At 31.9% G+C, this 26,410-nt stretch overlaps 4 protein-coding genes and 1 non-coding gene across 5 annotated transcripts; 4 read left to right on the top strand and 1 right to left on the bottom strand.

Moving 5' to 3' along the window:
* The first annotated feature begins 1,375 nt into the window (after window positions 1-1,375).
* LOC112703102 (homeobox-leucine zipper protein ATHB-15) lies at window positions 1,376-7,991 on the top strand. The gene is made up of 18 exons (XM_025754419.3): window positions 1,376-2,425; window positions 2,513-2,672; window positions 2,888-2,988; window positions 3,098-3,188; window positions 3,362-3,457; window positions 3,540-3,653; window positions 3,788-3,871; window positions 4,018-4,173; window positions 4,265-4,339; window positions 4,487-4,593; window positions 4,667-4,859; window positions 5,279-5,464; window positions 5,563-5,643; window positions 6,263-6,397; window positions 6,499-6,824; window positions 7,159-7,264; window positions 7,423-7,572; window positions 7,666-7,991. Exons 1-18 carry the CDS (start codon window positions 2,220-2,222, stop codon window positions 7,810-7,812), a joined length of 2,514 nt encoding a protein of 837 aa, XP_025610204.1. The 5' UTR covers window positions 1,376-2,219; the 3' UTR covers window positions 7,813-7,991.
* Window positions 7,992-9,313: 1,322 nt separating this feature from the next.
* LOC112704090 (uncharacterized) lies at window positions 9,314-10,783 on the top strand. Its single transcript, XM_025755647.3, has one exon. The coding sequence runs from the start codon at window positions 9,703-9,705 to the stop codon at window positions 10,279-10,281; it is 579 nt and encodes a 192-aa protein (XP_025611432.1). The 5' UTR covers window positions 9,314-9,702; the 3' UTR covers window positions 10,282-10,783.
* A 1,179-nt stretch (window positions 10,784-11,962) lies between these two features.
* Window positions 11,963-12,821, top strand: LOC112703101 (uncharacterized). Its single transcript, XM_025754418.3, has one exon. It carries the CDS (start codon window positions 12,070-12,072, stop codon window positions 12,676-12,678), a length of 609 nt encoding a protein of 202 aa, XP_025610203.1. The 5' UTR covers window positions 11,963-12,069; the 3' UTR covers window positions 12,679-12,821.
* Window positions 12,822-22,364: 9,543 nt separating this feature from the next.
* TRNAC-GCA (transfer RNA cysteine (anticodon GCA)) lies at window positions 22,365-22,435 on the bottom strand. The gene has a single exon. It is a non-coding gene; the product is annotated as a tRNA-Cys (tRNA).
* An 844-nt stretch (window positions 22,436-23,279) lies between these two features.
* LOC112701470 (protein FAR1-RELATED SEQUENCE 5-like) lies at window positions 23,280-25,939 on the top strand. Its single transcript, XM_025752221.1, has 4 exons — window positions 23,280-23,291; window positions 23,402-25,018; window positions 25,119-25,784; window positions 25,871-25,939. The coding sequence occupies exons 1-4, from the start codon at window positions 23,280-23,282 to the stop codon at window positions 25,937-25,939; spliced, it is 2,364 nt and encodes a 787-aa protein (XP_025608006.1).
* The last annotated feature ends 471 nt before the right edge of the window (window positions 25,940-26,410 follow it).

Raw genomic sequence — 26,410 nt, 5'->3', positions numbered from 1 at the left:
ATGCCACATCGTATATATACTATACGGATTCTCATTTAACCTCGGTAAAATATTTGAGAAAATAAATAATATGAATGAAATTTAAAAAGAATAATACGCATGCTAAAAGGTCATGATGGTGTCCGTGTGACCCACACATACAATAACATAAACAAAGCCTTCGTGGCTCTTCAACCTTCAACTCGTTATACTATGCCTTGCCAATGCCAATGCCAATGCTATTGCCTTTTGTGTATTTTAAGACTCTGATCATCACATCCTATCCTTCCATTCTGCTCCCTCTACTTTCTTCCATTTTACCCTTTTTGCCATTATTTGTATCTCCACTCATTACACCATCCTTTCATATTTCATTCTCACTTCCCAATACTACCCTTCGCATTCCCAATAATGTGTAACATAGGTCATGGTCAACAGGCCAAGGGTCAGGGGATGAGATATCCAACTATGCTCAAGTATCAAAACTAAAGAAACTATATAGTATATGCAATCAAACATTATAAATTAAGTGATATATATGAATGATTCAGAAGAAAGCCCATGTTGAGGAGAATGGTTGTAATGCTAGGAAAATAAGAAAATAATAGTTAAAATTTATTTTATTTAATATTAATTAATTGTCATAATAATTTATAAATATTAAACAAAATAAATTATAATTGTTTTTGACTTATTTTTTTTAGTTACCAAATATTTTTGATTAATTATATACTTTTTTTGCATGCATCATGGTTGTCCATGTAGGAATTTTTGTTTTTCAACGAAGAATATTTTGTGTGACTAAATATAATCTTTGTACGTGATTTTAGCATTAATAAAATTTCTTAAATGACATATATGATTTACTAATGCGTTAACATTTTTCTAGTAATTAATTGCCTTTAAATAAATCTAATTTTATTTCATGTGGTAGATGATTAGTATATATAAAAAATGATATTTTTTTATGTCTAATTTTTTGTCATTCCAAAATAACATTTGCGTTAAAATGTTGAGAAAATCTAGCATACCATCCAAAGTAGCTAAATTAAGTTGAAGATGGAAACAATTATAGTAGTTAGTTCAACTATAATACTGAAGCGTAGCATAGTAGCATGGGCATATACTCTGATAAATCAAAAAAGAAAAGTATGTACTATGTAGTGTAATAATGAGTACTACAAGTAATAATTAAGAACAATTAATGAAGTAAGTAAATGAGAACCAAGGAAAAAGAAGGTTGGAGCTATGGGGGTATTTAAGGGAATACATAGGGATAATGATAGTGGAGCGGTGGGACCCAGACTCTTGAAGGCGCAATTCACTGTCAGAACAGCCGCGAGAATAATGGCATTTTCGTCCATACAATAGAAAAAGAGATGGCGCTGTTCTCCATTTGAACCGAAAGTGAAAGAACAAATGAAGACAATCACAACAGAGCAAATCTGAGAGTGAAAATTAAATTAAATAAATATAAAAATAAAAAAAGAGAGAGAAGAAGAAAACCAGCACCACCATCCACTAGCCACTAGGGTCCCCACCCTTCTTCCCCTCTTTCGCTTTCACTTTAGGGTTTCTTTGTTGTCTTCCTTTCATTCCCAAACCCAAATCCCCAATCAACCAACTTCCCTGAAACCCCCAAAAAAGGTGTTTTTTTTTTTTTTTAAATTCTCTCCGTCGTCTTTGATGCTACCAGCTCAATTACTGCGTTGTTGTGTTTCTATGGTGTTTGTTTGATTATTTGAAAGCGATGGTTCCGAGATCAGCTGAGCTTCGAAAAGTTTCACTTCGAGGATGATGAAGATCGGCGGTGGAGTGGACTGGTCTCGTTTCAACTCCTTCTGAATCCCCGAGGGTTCGGAGGGAACACTCTGTTTTCCGAGCTCTTCACGTCAATCCAATCGGCAGTATCATCTCTTTCTTCAAGCTGTCTCTGGATTTTCGATTTTCCTTCAGGAGAGGTTGTGGTGGATGATTCCGGGATTCAGATCGTCGCTGTTTTCTTCATAAGTTTTCTTCCAAGTCACTGATCTCCGAAAAAAAATGTATACTTAGTTACTTACTCATTGAAAGATCATTTATTGGAAGCTGTATATAGAAGAAGGTGGGTAAAGCTTGCTTCTTTGTTTTGAGTTGGAAGTGTTAACAAATTTTGGTGTGGTTGGGGGTGGTGTTTTGTGAAGACACTGTTGAATTTGTTGTTGTTGTTGTTTGTGAGTTGTGAGGGTAGTTAGGTAGCGATGTCAATGTCCTGCAAGGATGGTAAACCAGGATTGGATAACGGCAAGTATGTCCGTTACACACCTGAGCAGGTTGAGGCCCTCGAGAGGCTCTACCATGACTGCCCCAAACCCAGCTCCATTCGCCGCCAGCAGCTCATCCGCGAGTGCCCCATTCTCTCCAACATTGAGCCCAAGCAAATCAAAGTTTGGTTCCAGAACAGAAGGTATTATCAAAACCATTTCTTTGTCCCCTTTCTGGTGAATAGTCTGTTACTTGGTGATGGAACTGCTAACATTGTATGTGGATTCAGATGTAGAGAGAAGCAGAGGAAAGAGGCTTTGCGACTTCAGGCTGTGAATAGGAAACTGACAGCCATGAACAAGCTGCTGATGGAGGAGAATGATAGGTTGCAGAAGCAGGTTTCTCAGTTGGTGTATGAAAATGGCTACTTTCGTCAGCATACCCAAAATGTAAGATTTATGTTCAAATGGTTTACTTCAGTTTAAAACTACCTTGAAGTTTTTCTGTTAACGGTTTCCATTCTTCAAGTTTCCTAATCTATAGGTTTTTCTGATTAATTAGATGTCATATTAGCAACTCCGGTTATAGGAAGTATTTTATTCTCTGTTATCCTTTACATACTGGAATTCAATTAGAATGGCGTTCATTTTTTTTGGCTCTGCAGACTTCTCTGCCAACCAAAGACACAAGCTGTGAATCAGCCGTGACTAGTGGTCAACGCAGCTTGACAAATCAGCATCCCCCAAGGGATGCAAGTCCTGCAGGGTTAGTGGGAATATTAATGATCGTTGGGACCAATTTATGTCATTGTTTCTGTCTGGAAAAATTTGTCTGTGCATGCTTGACCTTACTCAATCACTGTCATTCTTCCCAGGCTTTTGTCCATTGCAGAAGAGACTTTAGCAGAGTTTCTTTCAAAGGCTACTGGAACTGCTGTTGAGTGGGTCCAAATGCCTGGAATGAAGGTAACCCTGAAATAATTAACAACTCTTAATATTGGTTAAGCAATTAGTTATTTTCAGTTTTTTTTTCTCTCATGTTTGAACGAGGCATGGATGACGTTCATATTCTATTGGAAATGTTTGCAAGATCAAGCTATTTTTAGAATATTGTTTCTTACATTTTGCTTATGTGACAGCCTGGTCCGGATTCCATTGGAATCGTTGCTATTTCTCATGGTTGCACTGGTGTGGCAGCACGAGCCTGCGGCCTGGTGGGTCTAGAACCCACAAGGGTAAGTGCTCGAAATTTGTTCTTTCTAAACTGGTTTTCTTGCTTGTGTTCTTCCACAACATAATGAGCCACAAAATTTTCAGGTTGCAGAAATACTCAAAGATCGACCTTCATGGTTCCGTGATTGCCGAGCTGTTGATGTGCTGAATGTGCTGCCCACAGCAAATGGTGGAACCATTGAGCTGCTTTATATGCAGGTAAATTTAAACTTGATTAGTATGAGATATAACCAATGGTTCTATGCAACTTAATTGATGTTCACAAAAAAAAAAAAATGTAACTTGATTGCTAGCAAACTTCTTATACGCATGTGTTACACCTTGATGATCAGCTATATGCGCCAACCACGTTGGCACCTGCTCGCGACTTCTGGTTGCTGCGCTACACATCTATGTTGGAAGATGGAAGCTTAGTGGTATGTGACTTATAAGATTATGTTCTTAAGATTTGTCCATAGCAAGATATTATGGTCAACCTCATTCCAATGTCCAATTACTTGCCCAAATTTGTACTGCATAATCCTGAAATATATAATAATCATTCTTATCCGCCCTGCTGTAGATCTGTGAGAGGTCTCTTAAGAATACACAAAATGGTCCAACCATGCCTCCTGTGCAGCATTTTGTTAGAGCAGAGATGTTGCCTAGTGGGTACCTGATAAGACCTTGTGAAGGAGGTGGCTCCATCATTCATATTGTTGATCATATGGATTTGGAGGTACATGAATTTAACTTGGTTGCTTTATTGTTTTTGTATTTATTTAACAGAAAATTGAGAAATAATTTTGGAATTTTTATGTTATTATTAGCCTTGGAGTGTTCCTGAAGTATTGCGTCCACTGTATGAATCATCAACGGTGCTGGCTCAGAAGACGACAATGGCAGTATGATATTGTATCAGTATTAATATTGACAGTACAACCATGGCTATTACTGATCCTACTGAAATTTAAATTTAAATTTATCATCTTATGAGCTCCAATATTATATAAAAAGATGTTTGCATTGTTTACATTGTTCATTCCATTCAGGCCCTACGTCAGCTAAGGCAGATTTCACATGAAGTTTCTCAGTCTAATGTCACTGGGTGGGGCAGACGACCAGCCGCTCTTCGAGCACTTGGCCAGAGACTGAGCCGGTAAAAATACTACTGGCACTCTGGTGGATATCTATTGTATCTAAATTTAGAAAACTCATTGATTTTCTTGTAGTGGTTTCAATGAGGCACTCAATGGATTTACTGATGAGGGATGGTCAACGATTGGTAATGATGGTGTTGATGATGTTACAATTCTAGTGAACTCATCACCTGACAAGTTGATGGGTCTGAATCTTTCCTTTGCCAATGGATTTCCTTCTGTCAGTAATGCAGTTTTATGTGCCAAAGCTTCAATGCTGTTACAGGTCAGGATGCTTTGAAATTTCACTTGTGTTTCCCTAAAGTTATAAACTAAAATATTTTATTGCTGTGGAATATGTTATAGACAGTTATATGTCAAGAATACTTTTTTGTATGACCAGTTTAGCTTTTGTTAAACTGAAAAAGAATCACAGAATTCAAATTGTTACAATATAATGGCTATCAGTTGCTTAGTTGACTAAATTACGCCTTACGAAAGGGACATACAAAGACTTGGTTGATCATTTATCAAGCTTTTCTATTGAGCTATTCCTTAACATGTGTCACTCTTGTCATCACTAGTTAAAGATAATTATTATCTCCTTTCTAATTATGCTCCTCTTAATTAAATGTACCGGAGACATAGTTAAGTTTTAATATTTCTCTGATGTTTCTCTTTTATGGCTGTCTTCCATTTCTTCAGAATGTGCCTCCAGCCATTCTTCTGAGGTTCCTGCGGGAGCACAGGTCAGAATGGGCAGACAATAACATGGATGCGTACTCAGCTGCTGCCATTAAAGTTGGTCCTTGTAGCTTATCAGGATCTCGCGTAGGAAATTATGGGGGTCAAGTTATTCTTCCTCTAGCCCACACTATTGAGCATGAGGAGGTAATATATTGGTGTAAAAATCTGTAATAACTAACAAGAATTATATGATTGATCTATTCTAACTTCTTTTTTAAAATTTTTTTTTTAATTAATGGTAGTTTCTGGAAGTGATTAAATTGGAAGGAATTGCTCATTCTCCTGAAGAAGCAATGATGCCCAGAGAAGTCTTTCTTCTGCAAGTGAGTTTCTTCAGTTTCTTTCCCCATCTTGCTTGTTTCACTGCTTCCTCCTGTAACATCTGGTCCATACTTAATGTGCTTGATTTTGCTAGATGTGAGTCTAAGATGTAGAAGCTAACATTTAGGTTCTTTATTATAACTTGAGGTCACATTTCCCTCATATGACGCAATTTGGATTATTTAATGATTTTGTAGTCACTTTTGATTTTCCATAAAATATGGTGTGCTTCTAATGTTTAGCCTTGGATTTGGTTTATTTCTTGATTTGCACTTTGCAGCATGTAAAACTTGATTGCATATTGGAATTCAAAGAAAAGTAGTGTGATGACTTCGTATGTTAGCATTGGCTAGAATCGAATTTTTTTAACCGAGTTGCTTAAAGCTTAACTGCATGCACGTCTGACGACACATTGCCATGAATACTATGTGTTATTGTAGACCAAGTCTATAGTCAAAGTATTAATCTATCTATGATCTATTATGAGAAAAATGTTTATGGTTTGGGGCCCCTCTCTTTCTCTGTTAATAGACACTTAGTGGAGTCCAGGAAGAAGTGTCATTTTCTCACCAATCACCATTTGGAATACTTTCTTACAGTTTATTCAATTTATTTTGATAGTTATGTAGTGGAATGGATGAGAATGCTGTTGGAACCTGTGCTGAACTTATTTTTGCTCCAATTGATGCATCCTTCGCTGATGATGCCCCCCTTCTGCCTTCAGGATTTCGCATCATTCCTCTTGATTCTGGAAAGGTTAGCCTCAATTATTGTTGAAGTAGTATATTTTGTTTGTATTTAATATCTTATCTTTAGACAAGGTTCTATCTTTTCAAATCGTGATGCAAAATTTGCAGGAAGCATCCAATCCAAATCGTACCCTTGACCTTGCATCTGCCCTGGATATTGGCCCCACTGGAAACAGAGCTTCGAATGAAACTTCTGGAAATTCTGGCTCTGTGAGATCTGTGATGACAATAGCATTTGAATTTGCATTTGAAAGCCATATGCAAGAGCATGTAGCTTCCATGGCACGCCAGTATGTTCGCAGCATTATATCATCAGTCCAAAGGGTAGCATTAGCGCTTTCACCTTCTCATTTGAGTTCACAAGCTGGGCTTAGGACACCATTAGGCACTCCTGAAGCACAAACTCTTGCTCGCTGGATCTGCAATAGCTACAGGTGTGTAAAATTCTCGTGTCATTTGCCTTCACAGTTCTGAAACTTAGTACAGCAGTTCACATTCTGTGAGATGTTCACATTAGGAACTGATTTCTTTTTAGGCATGTGCATGCCCAAGTGTTTAATAAGGACTTGTGGCACCAATTCATGATATGTTGCAGTTTTTAATATATAATCTCTGGTGTCTGATCCTTTCTTATTATTAATCAATTGATTGAGACATCCATATAAGTTAATAGATTACATGTATTGCATTTGCACATTGAGTGAATTTCTGGTTTCTCCTGCTGCAATTTCAAACACTAGAATGATGTTTGACAGTTCTAATTTGTAGGTGCTACTTGGGTGTTGAGCTACTTAAATCGAATAATGAGGGGAACGAATCTCTTCTCAAGTCATTGTGGCATCACTCGGATGCATTATTGTGCTGCACTCTAAAGGTATCCTTTGAATTTATTTCAATTTCACAACACTATTTCTCAAACCTTAAAGCAACTCCTGAGAGAATATAACAGTCAGATTTCAAGTTTGATTCTTTCCAGTTATTTTAATCATTTACCAATTAGAAAGAGCATTCATTGAAACTTGGTTTTTGCAGGCATTGCCAGTGTTTACTTTTGCAAACCAAGCAGGGCTTGACATGCTGGAGACTACCTTAGTTGCACTGCAGGATATAACTCTAGAGAAGATATTTGATGATCATGGCAGAAAGATTCTCTGCTCAGAGTTTCCCCAAATCATTCAACAGGTACTTTACATTTTATTTTTCAGATTGCAGCATTTTTGTTGCTTTATACAGTTCTCTTTATAGATCGTTGTGTTGATTTCTCTTGCTTTGTAGGGTTTTGCATGCCTTCAAGGTGGCATATGTCTTTCAAGTATGGGGCGACCAATCTCTTACGAAAGAGTAGTGGCTTGGAAGGTGCTGAATGAAGAGGAGAATGCACATTGTATTTGCTTTATGTTTATGAATTGGTCTTTTGTTTAAACATTATGTGTTTTAAGTCTAGGAACCGCAAGTGTCGAACACCAACTCTTCAAGACATATTTTGTTGGCTGCTGTTGTTTTAATTTCTTATATTTGATGCCTAAGACTTGGATTGCCTGTAAAACCTACTTTATGTGTTAACCTACGTTATTATGTTTATTAATGTCTGATTCCCAGTCTATTATTATTATATATATAGTACATAATTTTACTGTCAAGTTTTGAAATCGTTTACACAATTAAGATGCACATAAATAAAAGATAAGTGATACTTTTCCTTACTAGGCAGTACTTTCACCAAACCCTGTTCATTTGGTTGCCTCATCACAGTGACCAAATTTACGGAAGCTATAAAAGTTTAGTAATAATTAGTAAATTTAAACCGTTGGATGGAGCAAAAAGGCCTCAGTTAGCAAAAATCAACCAAGTTTATTTTATTTTTAAATATGACTATTTTAAAATTTCAAATTCAAATCATTTTTGGGGCAAGTTTACTATTATGCGAAGAACAAAATATAGTCAAGATTTGATTGAGAGGATCCATGGAGATTATTCTTGCATCATGTTTACCTTACCTTGAAGGCTCTAGCATGATTCACTAGATAGATAGGGACTGCAACTTTATTGAATAATATCTTCCTTGAAAGATGAGAGCTGAAACCAACTTCATTTATTTACTTTCCTTTCTTACTTTTAAGCTCGTGAAATGAAAAGTATATATATATATATATATATATATATATATATATATATATATATATATATATATATATATATTGAGTAAAAGCTCGTGCTCCATACATAGCCAAGTCCCTTTCTTCCTTCATGTAATTATATTTTACTAAAGCAGAAAAAGTAGAGCCAAAGTATATATGTATGGTTTCACCGTGCCAACATGTGAATACACCCCACACTTTATAGTAATTGGTATTCTGCTTGCAATGGACCACATATGAATAATGCAATTGCCAAAGGGAACAACTTTTTATTAATGTCAACTAACTTTCCTATTGCATGGATATGATACATTGATCCTTGTACATCATCCTAACAAAAAGAAAGGAAGTTATTTTTTTTTTTCATTTTCTTGAAAGATTTTCTTTTCAGTGTGCTGATTAAGCATGGCCATCATGGCAATCCAAATTACATGAGATAAAGTTAAAATGAGTGGATACCGAAGGGCCAAGAGAGTAACAATTAGGAAATACTACATATTTAGATCCTCTAAATGGAGCATATTTGTATAGTGGACAAGAGATGAAAAACTAATCATTTAGTAGAACCCACAAAATTATATTAAAAATAAATATAGAAATGAACTTTTAATTATTCAATATTGATCAATTTTTTTTTGTAACACTTATTTTATTTTGGAGAATTTAAATTATTCTAAATTTTGATACACTCACACAATAATGTCTTTATTCTACCCTGAATAATGTAAAAATTAAATATTGAATGTGTGTATATACATTATTATTTAAGTATGATCAACTAGCTAGATAAAGAAATCATGATGATAATTAATTGTTAATGCAGGTGAACCATACCTTTTCTTGTAGCCACAACTACCCATCAGCATGGATTGCAAGTTATTAGTCCAGTTGCATTGTATACAGATTACAGACCTCTGATTTGAAATAAAAGCTACTCGACTCATCACATCCTTTCCTGAAAAATCTAGCGAGTTCACGATCTTGAAAACTGACATTCCAGTTTCTAAGATCCACACATGTACAATTGTCTCATCCTTAGAAACAAGTAGATTCATTATAAATAGGATCCTTCCTTCATTCTCCAACAACTTAATATATTCACTGTAGTTTCATTATTCAAGACCAAAGCTCTTATTTTCTCTCAAAGTAACCAACTTCAATTCAATTCAAAAGTATGGCTCCCTGTGGAGAGAGTTTCTCAAACCCTAATTTGTGTAGGAACAACATTGCGAAGCCACCGAAGCAGTCACTATGTAATAATAATCATATTCAACGGACCTTCTCAGACATCTCGTTCGAGCTGGCGAAAGAAGAGATCAATGATTTGAAGACACTTACACCAATAAGTGAGGTAGAGGATGCAAAGTGCGAGTGTTGTGGCATGTCCGAAGAGTGCACGCCGGAGTACATAGGCCGCGTTCGCGCCAAATTCTCCGGCAAGTTTGTGTGCGGGTTGTGTTCGGAGGCGGTGAAGGAAGAGTTGGAGAAGAACGGAGGGAAGAAGGAGGAAGCACTGAACTTACACATCAATGCTTGTGTTAGGTTCAACAAGTATGGTAGGGCTTTCCCTGTTTTGTTCCAAGCTGAAGCCATGAAAGCCATGCTGAAGAAGAACAAAATGGAAGGGAGAAGGGCTAAGTCCTTTAACCCTAGGGACACCAACAATGGACCAAAGATAGGATCCATTGCAAGGAGTTCAAGTTGCATTCCTGCAATCACAAGAGAGATCAGTGATCTCACTCTTGCAAATTAATTATGTTCTTTAACGGTTTTTGACTATCAATTTAGAAAAAGTAGTAATTGAAAAATTAATGTATTTTAGACAATTTGTCTATATACGTATAATTTTCAATGAGCTACTTTTTCGTACTAATTAAGGGGAACATGGTTATGTACTATCTTTGTTTACCTGTTCCCTATAATTTTCTCTCTGCTGACCGATGTTTCAATTTGTGTGTAATGGGAAGAAGACCCAAGTCACCTTCATTATAAGGGTTTTTTTTCAGGTCTTTGAACCCATGCATACATAAATTATAGTTTTTGGAAGTTGGTATGTGGTGCCACTTCTTGTTTTTCCTTCTTTCTCTTGAGACTTGAGAGGGTTATAGTCCATGTTGCGTTTTAGGTCATCAGGGTATCCATGTCTTTTATTTCTTGTTTTATCCAATAAATTAAAATAATATGTATAATGTATTCTGGATATTATTGCCAATCTTACATACAGCTCTTATTGTGTAATAAATTCAATTTGCTTAGCTTATTGCACATTGAACTAATAATAATCCTCCCGCTTACTAGCTTTTGTGAGTGTATATCATTTCAATATTACTAATTCGAAGAGAAACTATTTCTTGTTTATTTAATTATTAATTTATTATATTTGACTTTAAGCAAAATATTCCTCTTATCAAGTTAAAGATAGAATAAATGATTGATAAATTTGCAGAATAATAAATAAAGAAAATGGTATAGAGACGTCACGTGCATCTTGTTTAAACTAAACCTATCTATACATACGTCTCATATATATATATATATATATATATATATATATATATATATATATATATATATATATATATATATATATATATGTTATTCTTAATTCTACCACATATATATATGCATGCATGCTGAGAATTCTTAATTCTGATGTATCTTGAACATTTTTCTAATGGATGTAAACACATAAATAGTTATAGCCTTTGGCTTTAGGTCATTCACTGTTACATATATATTAAGTAATAGCCACCAATCTAGAAATGAAAACAAAGATCTTTCAAAAATAAAATAAAAAAGCAAACCCCAAAAGGATGTCTGGTATGAATTATTCCAAAATATCTCAAACTCAAAAAGGAAGCGCAGCACTCCACCAATAATGATAGATCGATGGGGTCAATAAAATAATAAAAGAAATACATAAAGTATCCAAACTAGTATGTGGTGTATGCACCCAGGTTTCTTAATTAGGGTTAGGTTATTATAATTCTAGCACAGGATGTATTATTATACAATAATGACTATACTTGATCTAAAAAAAGGGTCTTCGTACGAAGATTAAAGATAATAACATATAAATGCGTATATTATTTTTAATAATTTAATCAAATATATTAAATTATTAAATTATTTATTGACGTGAATAATCGACTTATTATAGAAAAGTATTAAGGATATAAGTAATATTTTTATACTATTATAATTTAAAATTTAGAATTTATTATTTAATATTTAGCTTTTTATTTTATTAGTGATAAGCATTACTCTTATATTTATATACAAAATAATGTTAAGAAATTAACCTTTTTTTGTTAACATGAAGTAATTTTTTAAAATTTATTTGATTTAAATTGTAAATTATTATAAAGTTAGGGCTAAATAAAAATGAATTTCTACTGTTATATACATATAATAACATTTTGGTTCACAAGCTTAAGGTAGTTGATTCCTAATGAGTACTATATAAGGTCCTCACACCCCTTCCCTTCTCTTCAATCCATTCTCTCTTCAATTCTCTTCTTTCTCTCTCTCTCTCTCAAAAATGGAAAGCAATAATATACCAATAATGGCAAAGAAAGTGTGGAACATGGTACGTGTAGTATTTTTCATGCTTAGAAGAGGCATATCAAAGGGAAAGCTCATGATGGATCTCAACATGTTCCTCAAGCGCCGCCGCAAGCTCGCCGGAAAAGCCATCTACAACCTCATGTTCCATCACCACCACCACTCAAACAACCCTAATCTACAGTTCTCCGCCCCAAGGGAGTACGAGTTCAGCTGCAGCAACACTCCCAACAACCACTACTTCTTCCCAATCGGCAAGCGCCACCGCAATCACAACCACCACTTCTTCGCATGCACTCACGCGCCACCCACTCTGGACGACGACGTGGTCACCGCGAACGCGCTCAAGGCGGTGTTGGAGATCTTAAACAACAACAACAATAATAATAATGATCAGGTGATGATGGCTATGGTGGAGGCTTCGCCAGCGCTTCCAGGGTTCGGGCGGAGTCCAATGGTGAGGCAGCTGAGAGTGACGGACTCGCCGTTCCCGCTTTATAACGACGACAAAGATGACCACCAGGTTGATAAGGCGGCGGAAGAGTTCATCAAGAGGTTCTACAAGGAGTTAAGGAAGCAAGATTAATGTTAATTATTATTAGTTCATCATATTTTTGGATATATGTTTTCATCATCATGATCCTGAGTTCAATTAATAAAGATATACATGTTTGTATTCTACTTCAACGTGTAATAATAAACAATAATAAAATCAATAATTTATAGCTATATGAGTGAATATACCAATAAATCGGATTGGAATTTAAGGAATCTTTATTATTTATTATTTATTTTCTCCCTGCGTACACCTCCTTGTACTCGGAATATATTGAATCTTTGCATCTACAATGAATAATGCATCTCTTTCCTAACATGCATAATAATCAAGCTTTATTAATAATCATCCTGATTATTATTATTATTCCATATATTTATTATGCTCTCTAGCTGGCTAGATGATGAATAACACAATATTATACCAACAGTCATTAGCAACATAATCTTGAATTATTTGGACTTATGGCATATGATTGGTGTGATTGGTGATCCAAAATATTTTAATTTGGATTAGAAGTTAATTAAATTGGGTTTAATTTTACAGCAACAAAACGAACCCCACTCTTCATATGATTCCACTAACATAATAATAATGACTAAGTAAAATTATATAGCTGGCCCCTCATCAAAATATTGTTGCCTTTCTTAATAACTTTAATTTTGCTTCTCTTTTCCTTACTTTTGCTTTTTCCTCTTTATTTCTTTATTTCTTCCCCTTTTTCATGCCAAGTTAATGAGATTTTCAAGTTTTCCAATATACCACTTTTCTGATGCTTAAGTGGTTGCTATATAGATATAATAAATCAACTAAAGTGTCACCTCTCTACAGAAATTAAATTAAAGATGAAGAAAAAGGTGGCAATAATATTGACTTTGTTTAACATGCTATGTTTTTTAGGTTCCCATTACCATTTACATGCCTCAAGGCTGTAATAACACAAGGCAATTTGAAAATAACTTTTTATTATGAACTAATAATGTCAATTAATTAATTATACATTTTAATTCATTTCATCTACTAACTAAATATATATTCATAAATTTTGGATTAGAGAGTAGACATTAGAAATATAACTGTTTATGTCTCTCTTTTATTTTATTAACTTAAATTTTATAGATTAGACAAATAATTTCATGAGATAATACCAGAATTTTTATAATCTAAATACTTCAATTTTAATTGTATTGACTCTAAACAAATTTTAATATAAGAAAAATAAAAAAAATGTATACAAAATTTACATAAATGTTCAAAGTAACTGGAACTTTTTATTATTAGTGAAATGCCTTGTGATTTATATTGGATAGCTTGTTAAATAAAGGAAATTATTAAACATGATTTATTTGTCAAAATTAGAGTGTAAATGGCACCACTAATACTGCTGATATCAAATCAAATGAAAATGATAAGACAGTGATTTAATTAATAGCGGGGTAGGTCAGACAAAGTTTGTTAAGTTGATGAGTTGCTATTATGAACAATAAATAGTTAAATAATTAACAGCAAATTCCAAAATGTCAATTTCTGGAAATAATTATTGTAGGTGAGGTGGATACCTGGATTTGTTCTTTCTTGTGGGCAAATTAAAAAAGATGGCACACTCAAATTAAATTAAAACAAATAAAAGGACCTAGTCATTTTTAACTTTTATCAACAATCACAATTGAATTGAAAGGTGGCAGCTCGTAAAGCCAAAAGCTTAGGTGAAGTGTTTGCTACTATTTTTCTATGAAATTATTGTAAGGAAAAATTAATTAATCTAAGTTTGATTGGGAGACATGTGTCACTTTTAGAACTCATCACCTTTGCCTTCTATTTTCGACATGCTTCACGTGTAATCAATCTTCATGCCATCACAATCATTCTTAGATATATATTACTTATAAGCCAAAATATAGGTAGACAATGAAAATACTAAATAATGTAAATAATAAATATATCGGATGTTTATTTTACTAAGTGTGTAAATGATTATTCTAATATTAAAATTTAAATGAATAATTTGAAGATGTAGTGTGTTTTAATTTAATTAGTGGTTGTTCATGTTAGGGGGTGTACATGACTCGGTTCGGTCCGAAGACCCGGTTCGGCCCCAAACACTTTAGGGACTAATTTAGTGTGATTTCATCGGGTTTAGGATCGGGTAAAAGTTTCAAAAATAGATCCGGTCATAGCTCGGGTCACCCGAACTCGACCCAGTGGCCCGATCATCATACACAATTAATATTTTGTGTTATTAGTGATGAATTATGGTTATTCTTATGTGAAATTTAAATATTGTAAACCTTAATATTTTGTGTTATTAGTCATTATAAGATTATAAGTTAATATTTTATATTTAAAATGCATAAGATTTTAGACTAATACATAATAGTGTTATTTGTATTGATTTAAATATTTGGTGTTATTAGATAATATTAGTATTGATTATGATTATGCTTTAATTTTAGAGAAGGGTTGGTTCTTATTATATTTTTTTAAGTAAATTTTACTATGTGAATTGTAAAATAATAATTGGAGATTAAGTAATTTTTACATGCTAAAGACATGATTTTTATCCAGTTTTCACCCGACCCGAAAGTGTGTAAATTTTATCGAATTTAAAATCGGATTAGAGTCTAAAAATTAGGCCCGATCTATATTTCGAGCCGAGTTTGGGTTAAGCCAAATCCAGTGTGACCCGACCTATGTACACCTTTAGTTCATATTATTTGAAAAAATTATTGGTTACCTACCATAATCCTACTTATAATTGTATGCTCAAAATACATGCCTAAAATAGTAAAATGATTGTTTTCATGTTACCATATGCCAGAAGAAAAAAGAATTAAAATGGTGTATTGTGTGTATAAGAAATTAAATTAAAGAAAACTTTAGGTTGTAATAGGCTAATATATAATATAGTAATTGTTGTTGCAGGTCCTGTTACGTATCAACACAAGTTATTAATGTATCATCAAAAAGCAGATATTTAGGTTTTTCTTAATTTATTGAATTAAAATGAATTTAATCTTACAAATTAAAGAACAAATTTTCTTACTATATATATATATGTTATAAAGCTCCTTGGTGATCCTTCTTTAAGTATTATTTTATATAACATAATATTCGTAACGATATATTTATTATACCTAAACAATGATTTTAACGATAATTAATAAATATTAATGAGATCATTTTAAAATGTTTTAATTGATTTTTTATTCCCTCCGAAATATTATTGATAATTAGTAATGCATGGTGCTAGCTTGCATTTAATTATAATTAGGGGCTGCTTGAGGAATGAATAGTTTTAAACGTGAGAGAGTGTCTCTTTAATTAGGCACAACGGGAAAGCATGCATGATATACTGTTTGACCGCATGGCAAAATTCAAAGTACTTCTTATGCTTTTATGTGCTTTTTCTTTTTTGGGTCGATGCAGCTTTGTATAAAAGTTGACTTGTATATATATATATATAAGCTCCCATGGATGCTAGAATCTTAATATTATTGTTGCATATACTTTGCATCTCAAATCATTATTTTAACGGGTTAATTACTTAGGGTTCATTCATGATAAATATTTAGTTATGGAAATCATGATGAATAGTGTATTGAGTCCTTAATAAAAAAGACTATCAATCAAATACTAATCAATTCTTTTATATAGAAATTTACATCAATAATACTTAAGTATTTTTTAAAGACTAATTAATCATGATTAAGAATAATATTATGATAAAGAGTAAAGTTTTGGTAAAGATTAAAAATTATTTTTTTTTACCCGAAAAAATGGAAAAAAATTATCATGTACAACATATTTTTTTTAAATTTAATAACAATTTTATTTTTTACCAAAAAAAATCCAGTTATTAATTAATGGAATGTTAAAAAACAAAAAGAAGAAATAATCAAATATGGTTGCCCTTCAATCAGAGACGGATCCAGAAATGATATTATGGGGGGGCAAAAACACTTATAATATTAAAAATTATGTAAAAAAATTATATAATGTAAGATGTATTACAAAAATATACCGACAGAGAATATATTTTAAAGTAAAAAAAATATGTGTATACTTTTTATTAACGAAGTGGTCGAATCTTCGTATCATAAAATTCACCAATAATAGAATTTGTGTTAAATTTTTCAGTAATTTTCTTTTCAATATAATTAAATGACAATTAGCAAAAAATTCATCTTTTATTTTGTCTCTAAGTTATTTTTCACAATATTCATAGTTGAAAAAGATCTCTTAATTATAGCAGTTGAAACAGAGAAAATTAATACCAAATGAATAAAAAAAATGACCACAAGAAGAAAAAGAATTCACTTTATGAGATTTGAAAATTTTTATTTAACTAAAAAATATTAGTAATAATATTTTTTTAGATTTCTTTAATATTATTACTTATTTTGTAGATATTAAAAATTATTAATATTTAAATTAGATTGAACTTTTATTTATATTAAATAAAATAATAAATAATTTTTAAAAAAATTAAATTATACATAATAACTTATTACTATTAAAAAAAATTGGGGTCGAAGCCGCCGCTCGCCCCTTATCTCCTTCCCTGCCTTCAATTTAAACGAGAATACGTGGTTGAGTTTTCATCCACGAAATTCTATAACAATTTAAGTAAACTCCGCCGTTTGATGTGGCTACTTATGTGTCATTTCTACGAGTTTCTTGTGTTAGATTTTTTGGATTTCAAAATGCAATCTGAGTCTAGCAACGGATTTCGTGCAACTCAATTATTGGAATTTCGAGTGTGTATTATATATATATACATATATATATATATATATATATATTTTCATTATTTAATACTTTGAACGTTTCATGCATAAACCTTGTCTCTTTCTTCGAATGTTTGTTTTGTCTTGTAATAATTGGAAGTGGTGGTTGAGCAGTCAATATCATTGTGAATGTATATAAACATGGTGCAATCTAAAATTATGATTGAGCTAGCTAGCACCTACCATTATTCAATAAATAAATTTTAATAAATTAATTAATTTCATTTAATTTAAAGTCAATGTAATTAAATCTGGTTTAAGATTTTAACCGTGTCATTTTTGTACACTCGCGCGCAATTTTGGGGGGACGTCGCTGTATATGAGCAAATATTTGTATGAATTAATATTTAAAGGTCACCAACAAATTGGTTTAATTTTACAGGAAGAACGCTGCATCCACTTGGCTTTATTTCATAGAAACTTCTATGAATTAATATTATCTAAAATTATTGTTTTATATTTTCGTACAATAAAATTATACGAACATGTTACATTATTGTGGATGGTTATCAACTTATAGTAATTTAATATCAAAAATTGTGAATAGTTAAATATTTTGTTACCACAATGTTAAAACAAAAATATTTTTATTTTTGGAGACAATAAAATTAAAAATCAATCAAAAACAGCATAAAATTAGTTTATTTTGTATACTTTAATTACCAATAGAATAATTGAATAATATAAGATATAATAAATATGTAATTATAAGTATTATATATATAAAATTATGAATATTAAATTAAATAAAATAATTTTAGATTATTATTATCTCTTTATTTATTATATTTTAGGCAAAAATTGCATAAAATCAATATTCAATACTAATTAGCATGATTCTAAATTATATGATATTTTTTGTAAGAAAATATCGGTACAAGTTCCGTAAATTTGAAGAAAAAGACCACAAGAAAAATCTATGGATGTCAAGGAAAAATATCATGGAAGCAAACATTTTTATATCTTTTAGTTTATATGCATTTTGCTAGATTTTAATTTCTTTCCAAAAATCTAGGGGAAGACGCCAATGGTGCTAGAAGGTATGTTACACAAAGAAGTGGGGGCAGGTAGCAAAAGTTCATTTTCTTTGATGCTAAGCATTCTCTTATTTCCCCACTCTTCTTTTGTATGTCTTTTCCTCCTCAATTTTCCTATTAATTACAATAATAACCTTGTTATTAGAGATTTTGGTACGCTGTTTATTGTCCTACTGGCCTATGACTAAGGACTCAAGTTGGAATTATTGTCTAATTTAGAGACAAATTAAGTTAACGAAAATATTTGAATTTTTTAGGTTTAGTAGTGGAACTTCATGATTTGATTTTAGTTACTATATGTAATGCATGGCTGGCACATAAAACTAAATTATTATATTCTTACTTCAAACCATTCGATTTGTGACACTTGGAATGCATAGAAATAAATACTAACAATAAGACTGTGTTTATTTACAGAGACATGATCTGAAATAGGGATACTAAAATACAAAATTGTATTTGGCAGAAGAGACATAGACAGAGATAATATGTCCAAAGACATTGAATTAGTATATTTTGTGTCTATCTTAATAGAAAAGACACAGAGACACTGATAAGAGACACAACTTATTTTTTATTTTTATTTTTTATTATTCTTGTTAATTTTTCATAATTATATTTTTTATTGTTATATTTTTCATCTCAAATTTTTTAATGAAAAAAATAAGAATAAATTAAATTTTCATAATTTGTTCTAATTTATCATCAAATAAAATATAAAAACACAAAATTTTAAATTTCTATCCATCAGTATCTTATCCTATTATATTCTCACTATCTTATCCTATTCTATTTTTAGAAACAAACGCAACCTAAATTATTAAAATCAATAATATAGATGGAAGTAACATCCAAAAGTATTATTATTATAAAATTATGCATATACTACACGTATAGTATCACCAAACAATTTGAACTTGATTAATCAAATTAAACATCTATACCAGGTAAATAATGCGCAATAATAACATAGATTTACTTCCTTCTACCAAGTAATTTTAAAAATATATTTAAATACCTAATAGAAGGCTACCATATTAAGGGTTGTGTTTCTCTTTAATTATTGCTTTAATAACAAAATGTTTATTATATATAGCATAGTGCAAGCTAAGGAAGAAAAGAGCTTTGGCTTATTGCTTTTGGCCACTTCTATAATTAAATAATTGTTTACTCAACCATTGAATATTGACTCTGCCAAAAAAGCTTTCAAGTAGCTAGTGTTATAAAACTAGTGCTTAATTACTTTAAAGTTTAAACGATATATAGGACTAAGAAAAAATTTAAAACGAAAATAAATAAATAAAAATGAAAATCTTTTGGTTACCAAAGGAAGCTTGTATGTTGGATTTAGTGGTGGCAAATTCCAACCTAGCCGCCTTATTCCAAACTTTAGCCAACACACGAAACGTAATAATTTCTAACAAAAATATTATCAATTATAAAATTAATTAGTCATTTTATATTATATGAATTTACATATTTTTTAATTAAATAATTATCTACTAAAATAATCAAAATTATTCATAATAGTATAATAAAAGAATTGTCAAATGAAAAATATATTTTATACACAATAAATTATTAATTGCTAAATTTTTATGTTATAAAATATAATTAAATATATAATTGTTTATTAATTCAATTCAAACTATATATAAAGTATATATAGGTTTCAACATTTTGGTTTTAAAATATTGATCTCAAAAATAATTTAAGTTCTTTGGTTCTATTACTTAACAAAAAAAAATTAAGATGCAGTAGAATTTATTATTTTTATTAATATTTTTAATTATTAATTTAATTTTTTAGTCTAATAATTTAATAATATATTTTTAATTTATTTTTTAAAATATTATTAGTTATTAATAAAAAATAATAAATTTTATTTACTCTCTCATATTCTTCCATAACAAAATATAGTGTATTCTATATAGATTAAACAGAAAAAATAATAACTGAAAAAAAAATTAAATTATTATTCATCAAAGTATCATGAGCAAAAATAAACTAGAGTATATAACTCAAAAACGTAGGATAAAAATTCGTTTATATATATTAAACTTTCGAAAACCCATTCAAGACTTGCTCAAATTATTAGTCAACAAAAAATCAAAACGCTCATTTCCGCTAATAGAAATAGAGATAGAAAAAAAAAGATTTCGCAGTTTATGGATCCATCCAATAAATAAAATAATTGGTAAGAATTAAAAAAATAATACAATAGGATATATTTATATATATAAAATAGTGGTGGTCTCCCATGCAATGTCTTACTTTGATATATATCCTATCCAATGGGGGCCATGTTTAAGAATTAAGAGTCTTCAACTTCAATTTCTTGTACTTTATTTGTGTTATATATACAAAAGCATCATGTGAGGGTTCCAATTTTGCTTAAATCCTAAGTAAGAGGTACTAGTTGTCCTCACGGAATTTACGGAACAACAAGAACAAGAAAATTAAAGGTAAAGATAGAATCCAAAGGATTAACAAAAACTATCACTAAATCTGAAATATGTCTCTCTACCATTAAGTACACTGCAATATTATTATTTGATGCTTCCGAGTAGTACCCCAGAATTTCATCCACATATTTTGAAACTGTTAAATTTGATATATGTTTTCATCGAATCACATGAATATATAAATAAAATTCCTATGTATGTTTTAATCTAACAAAAAATTTTAAAGTAGTTACACTAATTAAAAATGTCACGAAACTACCTCTATTGTCAATAAAAAGAAATTCACATAAAAAATGACATCTCTAACATACTCTTTTTTTTTTTCAATGCTTACAACCTCACAAAAGTGAAAAAAGTGAGGGAAGTACAATAAAGCTAGTTCAAATCAAAACAACTACAATAGCCGCAGACTCATCTAAACCAAGTCAAAGAAAAAAACATATCAAAAATAAATTATATTACATATTAAATTACGTCTCTTCACGCAAAAGTCTATTTTAAATCTATCTGAATTTTGTTATTTTATGCTAATTTTTTGGGGTCAATAAAATTAAATTCTAAACTATTAAGTCATAACAATTCTGATATTATATTATAATTTTTTTTTCAAAAACTTAAACTGATAAAAAAAATATACATCAACAATTATATCTTTTAAAAAATCATTTATTAACAAGGTTAAGTTTACTTAAATTTACAATAGAAAGTTTTGTTCAGTAAAAGCAGCTCATAGAACAAAAGTTGCATCTCAAGCATTAAAAACTAATTAAAGGGCAATTAATCCATTATTTTGTGTCTGTTTTTTTCCGGTTATAACAACAATATACTTATGATTAAATTGTCAATTATGGGAGAAGTTTGTGCCCCCATTACTTTAGTTTATGTATGCTTAGTGACACACTACTACTTAGGATGCAAAAGAATCAATTGCTTTTAATTTCTTTTTAGTCCAGCCATTCAAAAATCAAAGGTTATCTGAATTAGCCAGATGGGATTATTATGTTTAAATCTTTTAGATCCAAAGATTGGAACCTGTTATTAAAGTAGTATAGGTTGCTCTTTTGAGAAGTGGAAAAGCATCTATATATCCATTGCTCATCATCACAATAATTCAGATGAAGGATTGGATAAAATTTTGCGTTATCCGTTCAAGGATTGGATATTTGGATCATAATTAGAGCCTTTTCCCATTATTTTAATTTAACGCATTTTCTGAAAATCCTTTTTAATTTATTTACATAAAGTAATAGGTTCCTTCAGAATCTAGATGAACTCTTTGTTAAGCATGTGCCGCATTCATATATAGTTAGTGGCAAACATAAGATACACCCTGTGGCCTAAATAAGCAAAAGTAGATTATCCATAACCAAGTATGATTAATTGAACTTTGAATTTAGGATAGAAGGCTAGATGAAAATATATACATTAGGGCCCAACCGGTTCAAACCGGTGACCTCTTGATCTGCAGTCAAATGCTCTACCACTGAGCTATGGACCCTTGAATGTTAAATGTTTAAATATATAATAATAAAAATGATGTACAATAAATGTTTTCCTGTTAATCAAACTAAATGATAATCTTGATGGTATGATTTAATTTTTTAAATTATTTTTTCATACAAAATGTTTTACATAAACATTAATAACGGCATCAGTATACTAGAAACTTTTTTTGGGACATGAGAAACTTTTAACATCAACATGGGCCTAAGCCCTAAATCGAAAACTGATTGTTGGGCTTAAGTTTTATTAGGGTACACGACAATTGCTTCCAGACCAAGAGAAAAGAAAAAGACAGTTGTTTAGTCAACTTGGGTTAGTCTATAGAAAAGACAATAGATATGGAGATTGTCATTTACTAAAAAAAAAAAAGATATGGAGATTGTCTAGTGCATAAAAAGATGGTGAATGATTCGGTGGTCCTCACTTGTTTTTTCACCAATTGTGGTGAAAACTTAAATCAACGGTTAGATCATTATTAAATTTGATCCAACGGTGGGTTATATTTTGTCAATTATAATCAATTTTTTTTTTTGCAATTAGTGGTATATGAACTACAGCCCAATAGAATTTGTTATTTCCATAAAAAATTTTACTAAATCCTAAATTTCACCCACACACAAAATTGAATTTCATAATTTCCAACTAGTTAAACACACAATTGTCTCCTTCGTCAACATCAACATCATTATCTTCTTCTTCACTCTAATATTAATTCTGTTGATGTTCAACTATACATCTCCTAAGTTTCATATTTTACACCCTTACAAGCTTTTTTCTTTATAAAATTTACGGCGTATATCTTATCTCTCAATCTCTGCGAGGAAGTAATCTGAATCCCAATGTCTAATGAGGTAGGTTTTTCATCAATCTGAAACCCTAAGTCACACTCTTAGGATTAATTTTGATAGATTTCTTGCATCATGCCATCAAATACCTAGCCTAAATTAATTTGTTCATGTAGGATTATGTAGATGACACCAATAATGTTGACGGGTTTCACGGGAATTTGGAGAATCCCTTGAGAAACAGTGATGAGCTCCTGGACGATGATATCTTCATGGATGCTAACTTGGCAAATGCAGAAGTTGGTGCTTCTGAATCCAATGAAGGTACCCATTTTGATCAATTGGATGAATCTTATAAGATTGACGGGTGGGAGGACATAGGAAAGACTGAGTTCTTGAATATTGTAGATGTTGATATAAAAAGATATCATTTCAGTGATCTAGGAGTGGCTTTTGATTTCTACAATGCATTTGCCAAGTCAAAGGGATTTAGTGGTCGAAAAAGTAAGACGCGAAAGCACAATGGGATAATCAATCGACAGAATTTTGTTTGTTGTCGCGAGGGCTTCCGACGAAAAAAGGCAGATAATATGCATACCAGAAAACAAGAGCCTAGAGCTGAAACTAGATGTGGCTGTAAGGCAAAGGTTCAGGTGTCATTTGACGTTGTTAGTGGTCGCTGGATTGTTTCAAAATTTTCTGATTTGCACAATCATGACCTTCTTCCTCCAATTTTTACTGCAATGCTTCCTGGTCACAGAAAAATACCTGCTGCAGATATTGAGCAAATAAATATAATGAGGAAGGGTGGATTAGGCACTGCACATATTTTTGCAGCACTCTCAAGCCAATCTGGTGGTCACCACAATGTTCCCTTTTTGCCCAGGGACTTGTACAATCAAGTCGCACAGCAACGTCGACGATTGAAGGGTGATGCTAGTGCAGCTCTTCAATTTTTGAGGAAGATGAAGTCCATTGATCCTGTCATGGTTATAAGATATGAGGTTGATAGGTTTCACTCGATAAAGAATTTATTTTGGTGTGATGGAATAAGCCAAATGGATTATCAATTGTTTGGTGATGTATTGGCTTTTGACGCTACTTACAAGAAGAACAAATATCATTGTCCGCTTGTCGTTTTTTCGGGTGTTAATAACCATAACCGCACAGTTGTCTTTGCGGCCGCTCTTGTGTGTGATGAGTCAGAGCAAACATATATTTGGTTGTTAAAAAGTTTACTGGAAGCAATGAAGGGGAAGGCCCCAATTTCAGTTATCACAGATGGTGCCCTTTCAATGAAAAATGCAATCGAAAAAATTTTTCCTAATGCACATCATCGCCTATGTGCTTGGCACCTTATTCGCAATGCCACAAGTAATGTAGGTAATCCTAGGTTCACATCGCAGTTTAAGAAGTGCATGCTGGGTGATTACGAGGTTGGTGTATTCCGTAGTAAGTGGGATCGGATGGTTGAAGAGTTTGATGTGCAAGACAAGCAATGGATAATTGATATGTATGATAACCGTCATAGTTGGGCAACAGCACATATCCGTGGGAAGTTCTTTGCTGGGTTTAGGACCACTTCTCGATGTGAGGGGTTGCACTCAGTTATTGCAAAGTATGTCAAGTCCAGGTATAATTTAAGAGATTTTGTAGAGCACTTTGATAGATGTGTTGCCTACATTCGTTTCAAAGATAGTCTAGCAGACTTTGAATGTGCACATGGAGTACCTGTGATGCAAACTCATTTATTGTCATTGGAGAAGTCTGCAGCTAATTTATATACAAGAGAGGTATTTTTTTCTATTTCGCCCTATTATTATAAGGTCTGGTTCAATGAAAGTGTTAGATTGCATTGATGTTGGTTCTTATATGTTATACACGGTGGTTAAGTATGGTAGTCCTAACGATACATGGCAAGTATCTTTCTGTGATTTACCAATGGAGTTTACTTGCTCTTGTATGAGGATGGAGTCATTTGGCATTCCTTGCGAACACATTCTATCTGTTTTAGTTACACTTGACATTTGTGAATTGCCAAAATGTTTAGTTCTAGATAGGTGGACCAAAAATGTGAAACAACAAATACAAGATACAAAGGGGTTCACTTGGGATTGCTTAAAGTCTACCCAATACTGGTGTTTGATGGACTGGTTTAGATTGGTGGCTACACTATCAGCAGGTAAAGATGATAGGTTCAGGAGCATGAGGGATTGGGCGATAAACACAGTGGATAAAATGAAAGCCGATGATACTGCTAGTGCAGTTGCTTCTAATAGTGCAATTCCTGCCACTCATACAGATCCTCGTGACCCCCCAATTCGTAGAAGAGCTAAGGATCGTGCCGGACAACGGTGTAGTATATGCCGGGAGCTCGGACATAACAAAACTACATGTCCAGATCGGAGTAAGTATGATAGGGGTTCACATGAACGGCATAGTCTACCTACAGATGATGATGCATATGAGGCTATGTGGGATGAGGAAGAAGACTTCATTTATGAGGAAGATGAAGGTGAATGTGCGGTAAATTCTAGTTCTGAATCTAGCAGAGATCAAGTGAGACATTTCTCAACTTTGATATTTTATTTACTGACTACTTTAAGATTTTTCATGTGTTGCTCATAAATTTTGTGTTATTTCAGGATATGGAGATAGATGACTCTAATTATGAATTTGGAAATGAGGACGATGGAGCCAATGAAATTAATTAGTTCTATATTATTTTTGTTTCATTTAATTTGTAATGTGTATTACGTATTATTTACTTGTTCCAGCTCAAATTACCTTTGATTTAACCTTTAGTTTTTTTTTGTCTTTTTGAAATATGGATATCTTCTATTTAAATACATCACAAATGTGGGAAACTAATCCTGTCTAATTTGGTGTATGTTGGGTTTAAGTTCTAACTTTTAATTATGTCTAATTGAGTTTTTGTAGTTACTGATTACCAATTTTAAGCTACATTGATGAAAGATGAAAGATGAAAGCTGGGAATAAATATGGTGTTTATGTTAAAATTTGAGGGATTTTTTCATCTTGTCTTTTGTTTTGGGTATTAGTGTTTCATAAGTCTGAATGCTTGGATCTTATATTACTCTTCATATAATAACAAGGATATTCAAATTCATGCACTAGTAATGTTATGTAAGTTAGTTGGTGGTAGATCATACAATGGCAAAACT

This window comes from Arachis hypogaea, chromosome 7 (genome assembly GCF_003086295.3).
Source record: "Arachis hypogaea cultivar Tifrunner chromosome 7, arahy.Tifrunner.gnm2.J5K5, whole genome shotgun sequence".
NCBI classification, from domain to species: domain Eukaryota; kingdom Viridiplantae; phylum Streptophyta; class Magnoliopsida; order Fabales; family Fabaceae; genus Arachis; species Arachis hypogaea.
Note: the sequence above shows the minus strand (reverse complement) of the source record. Positions and strands in the feature narration are given on the sequence as shown.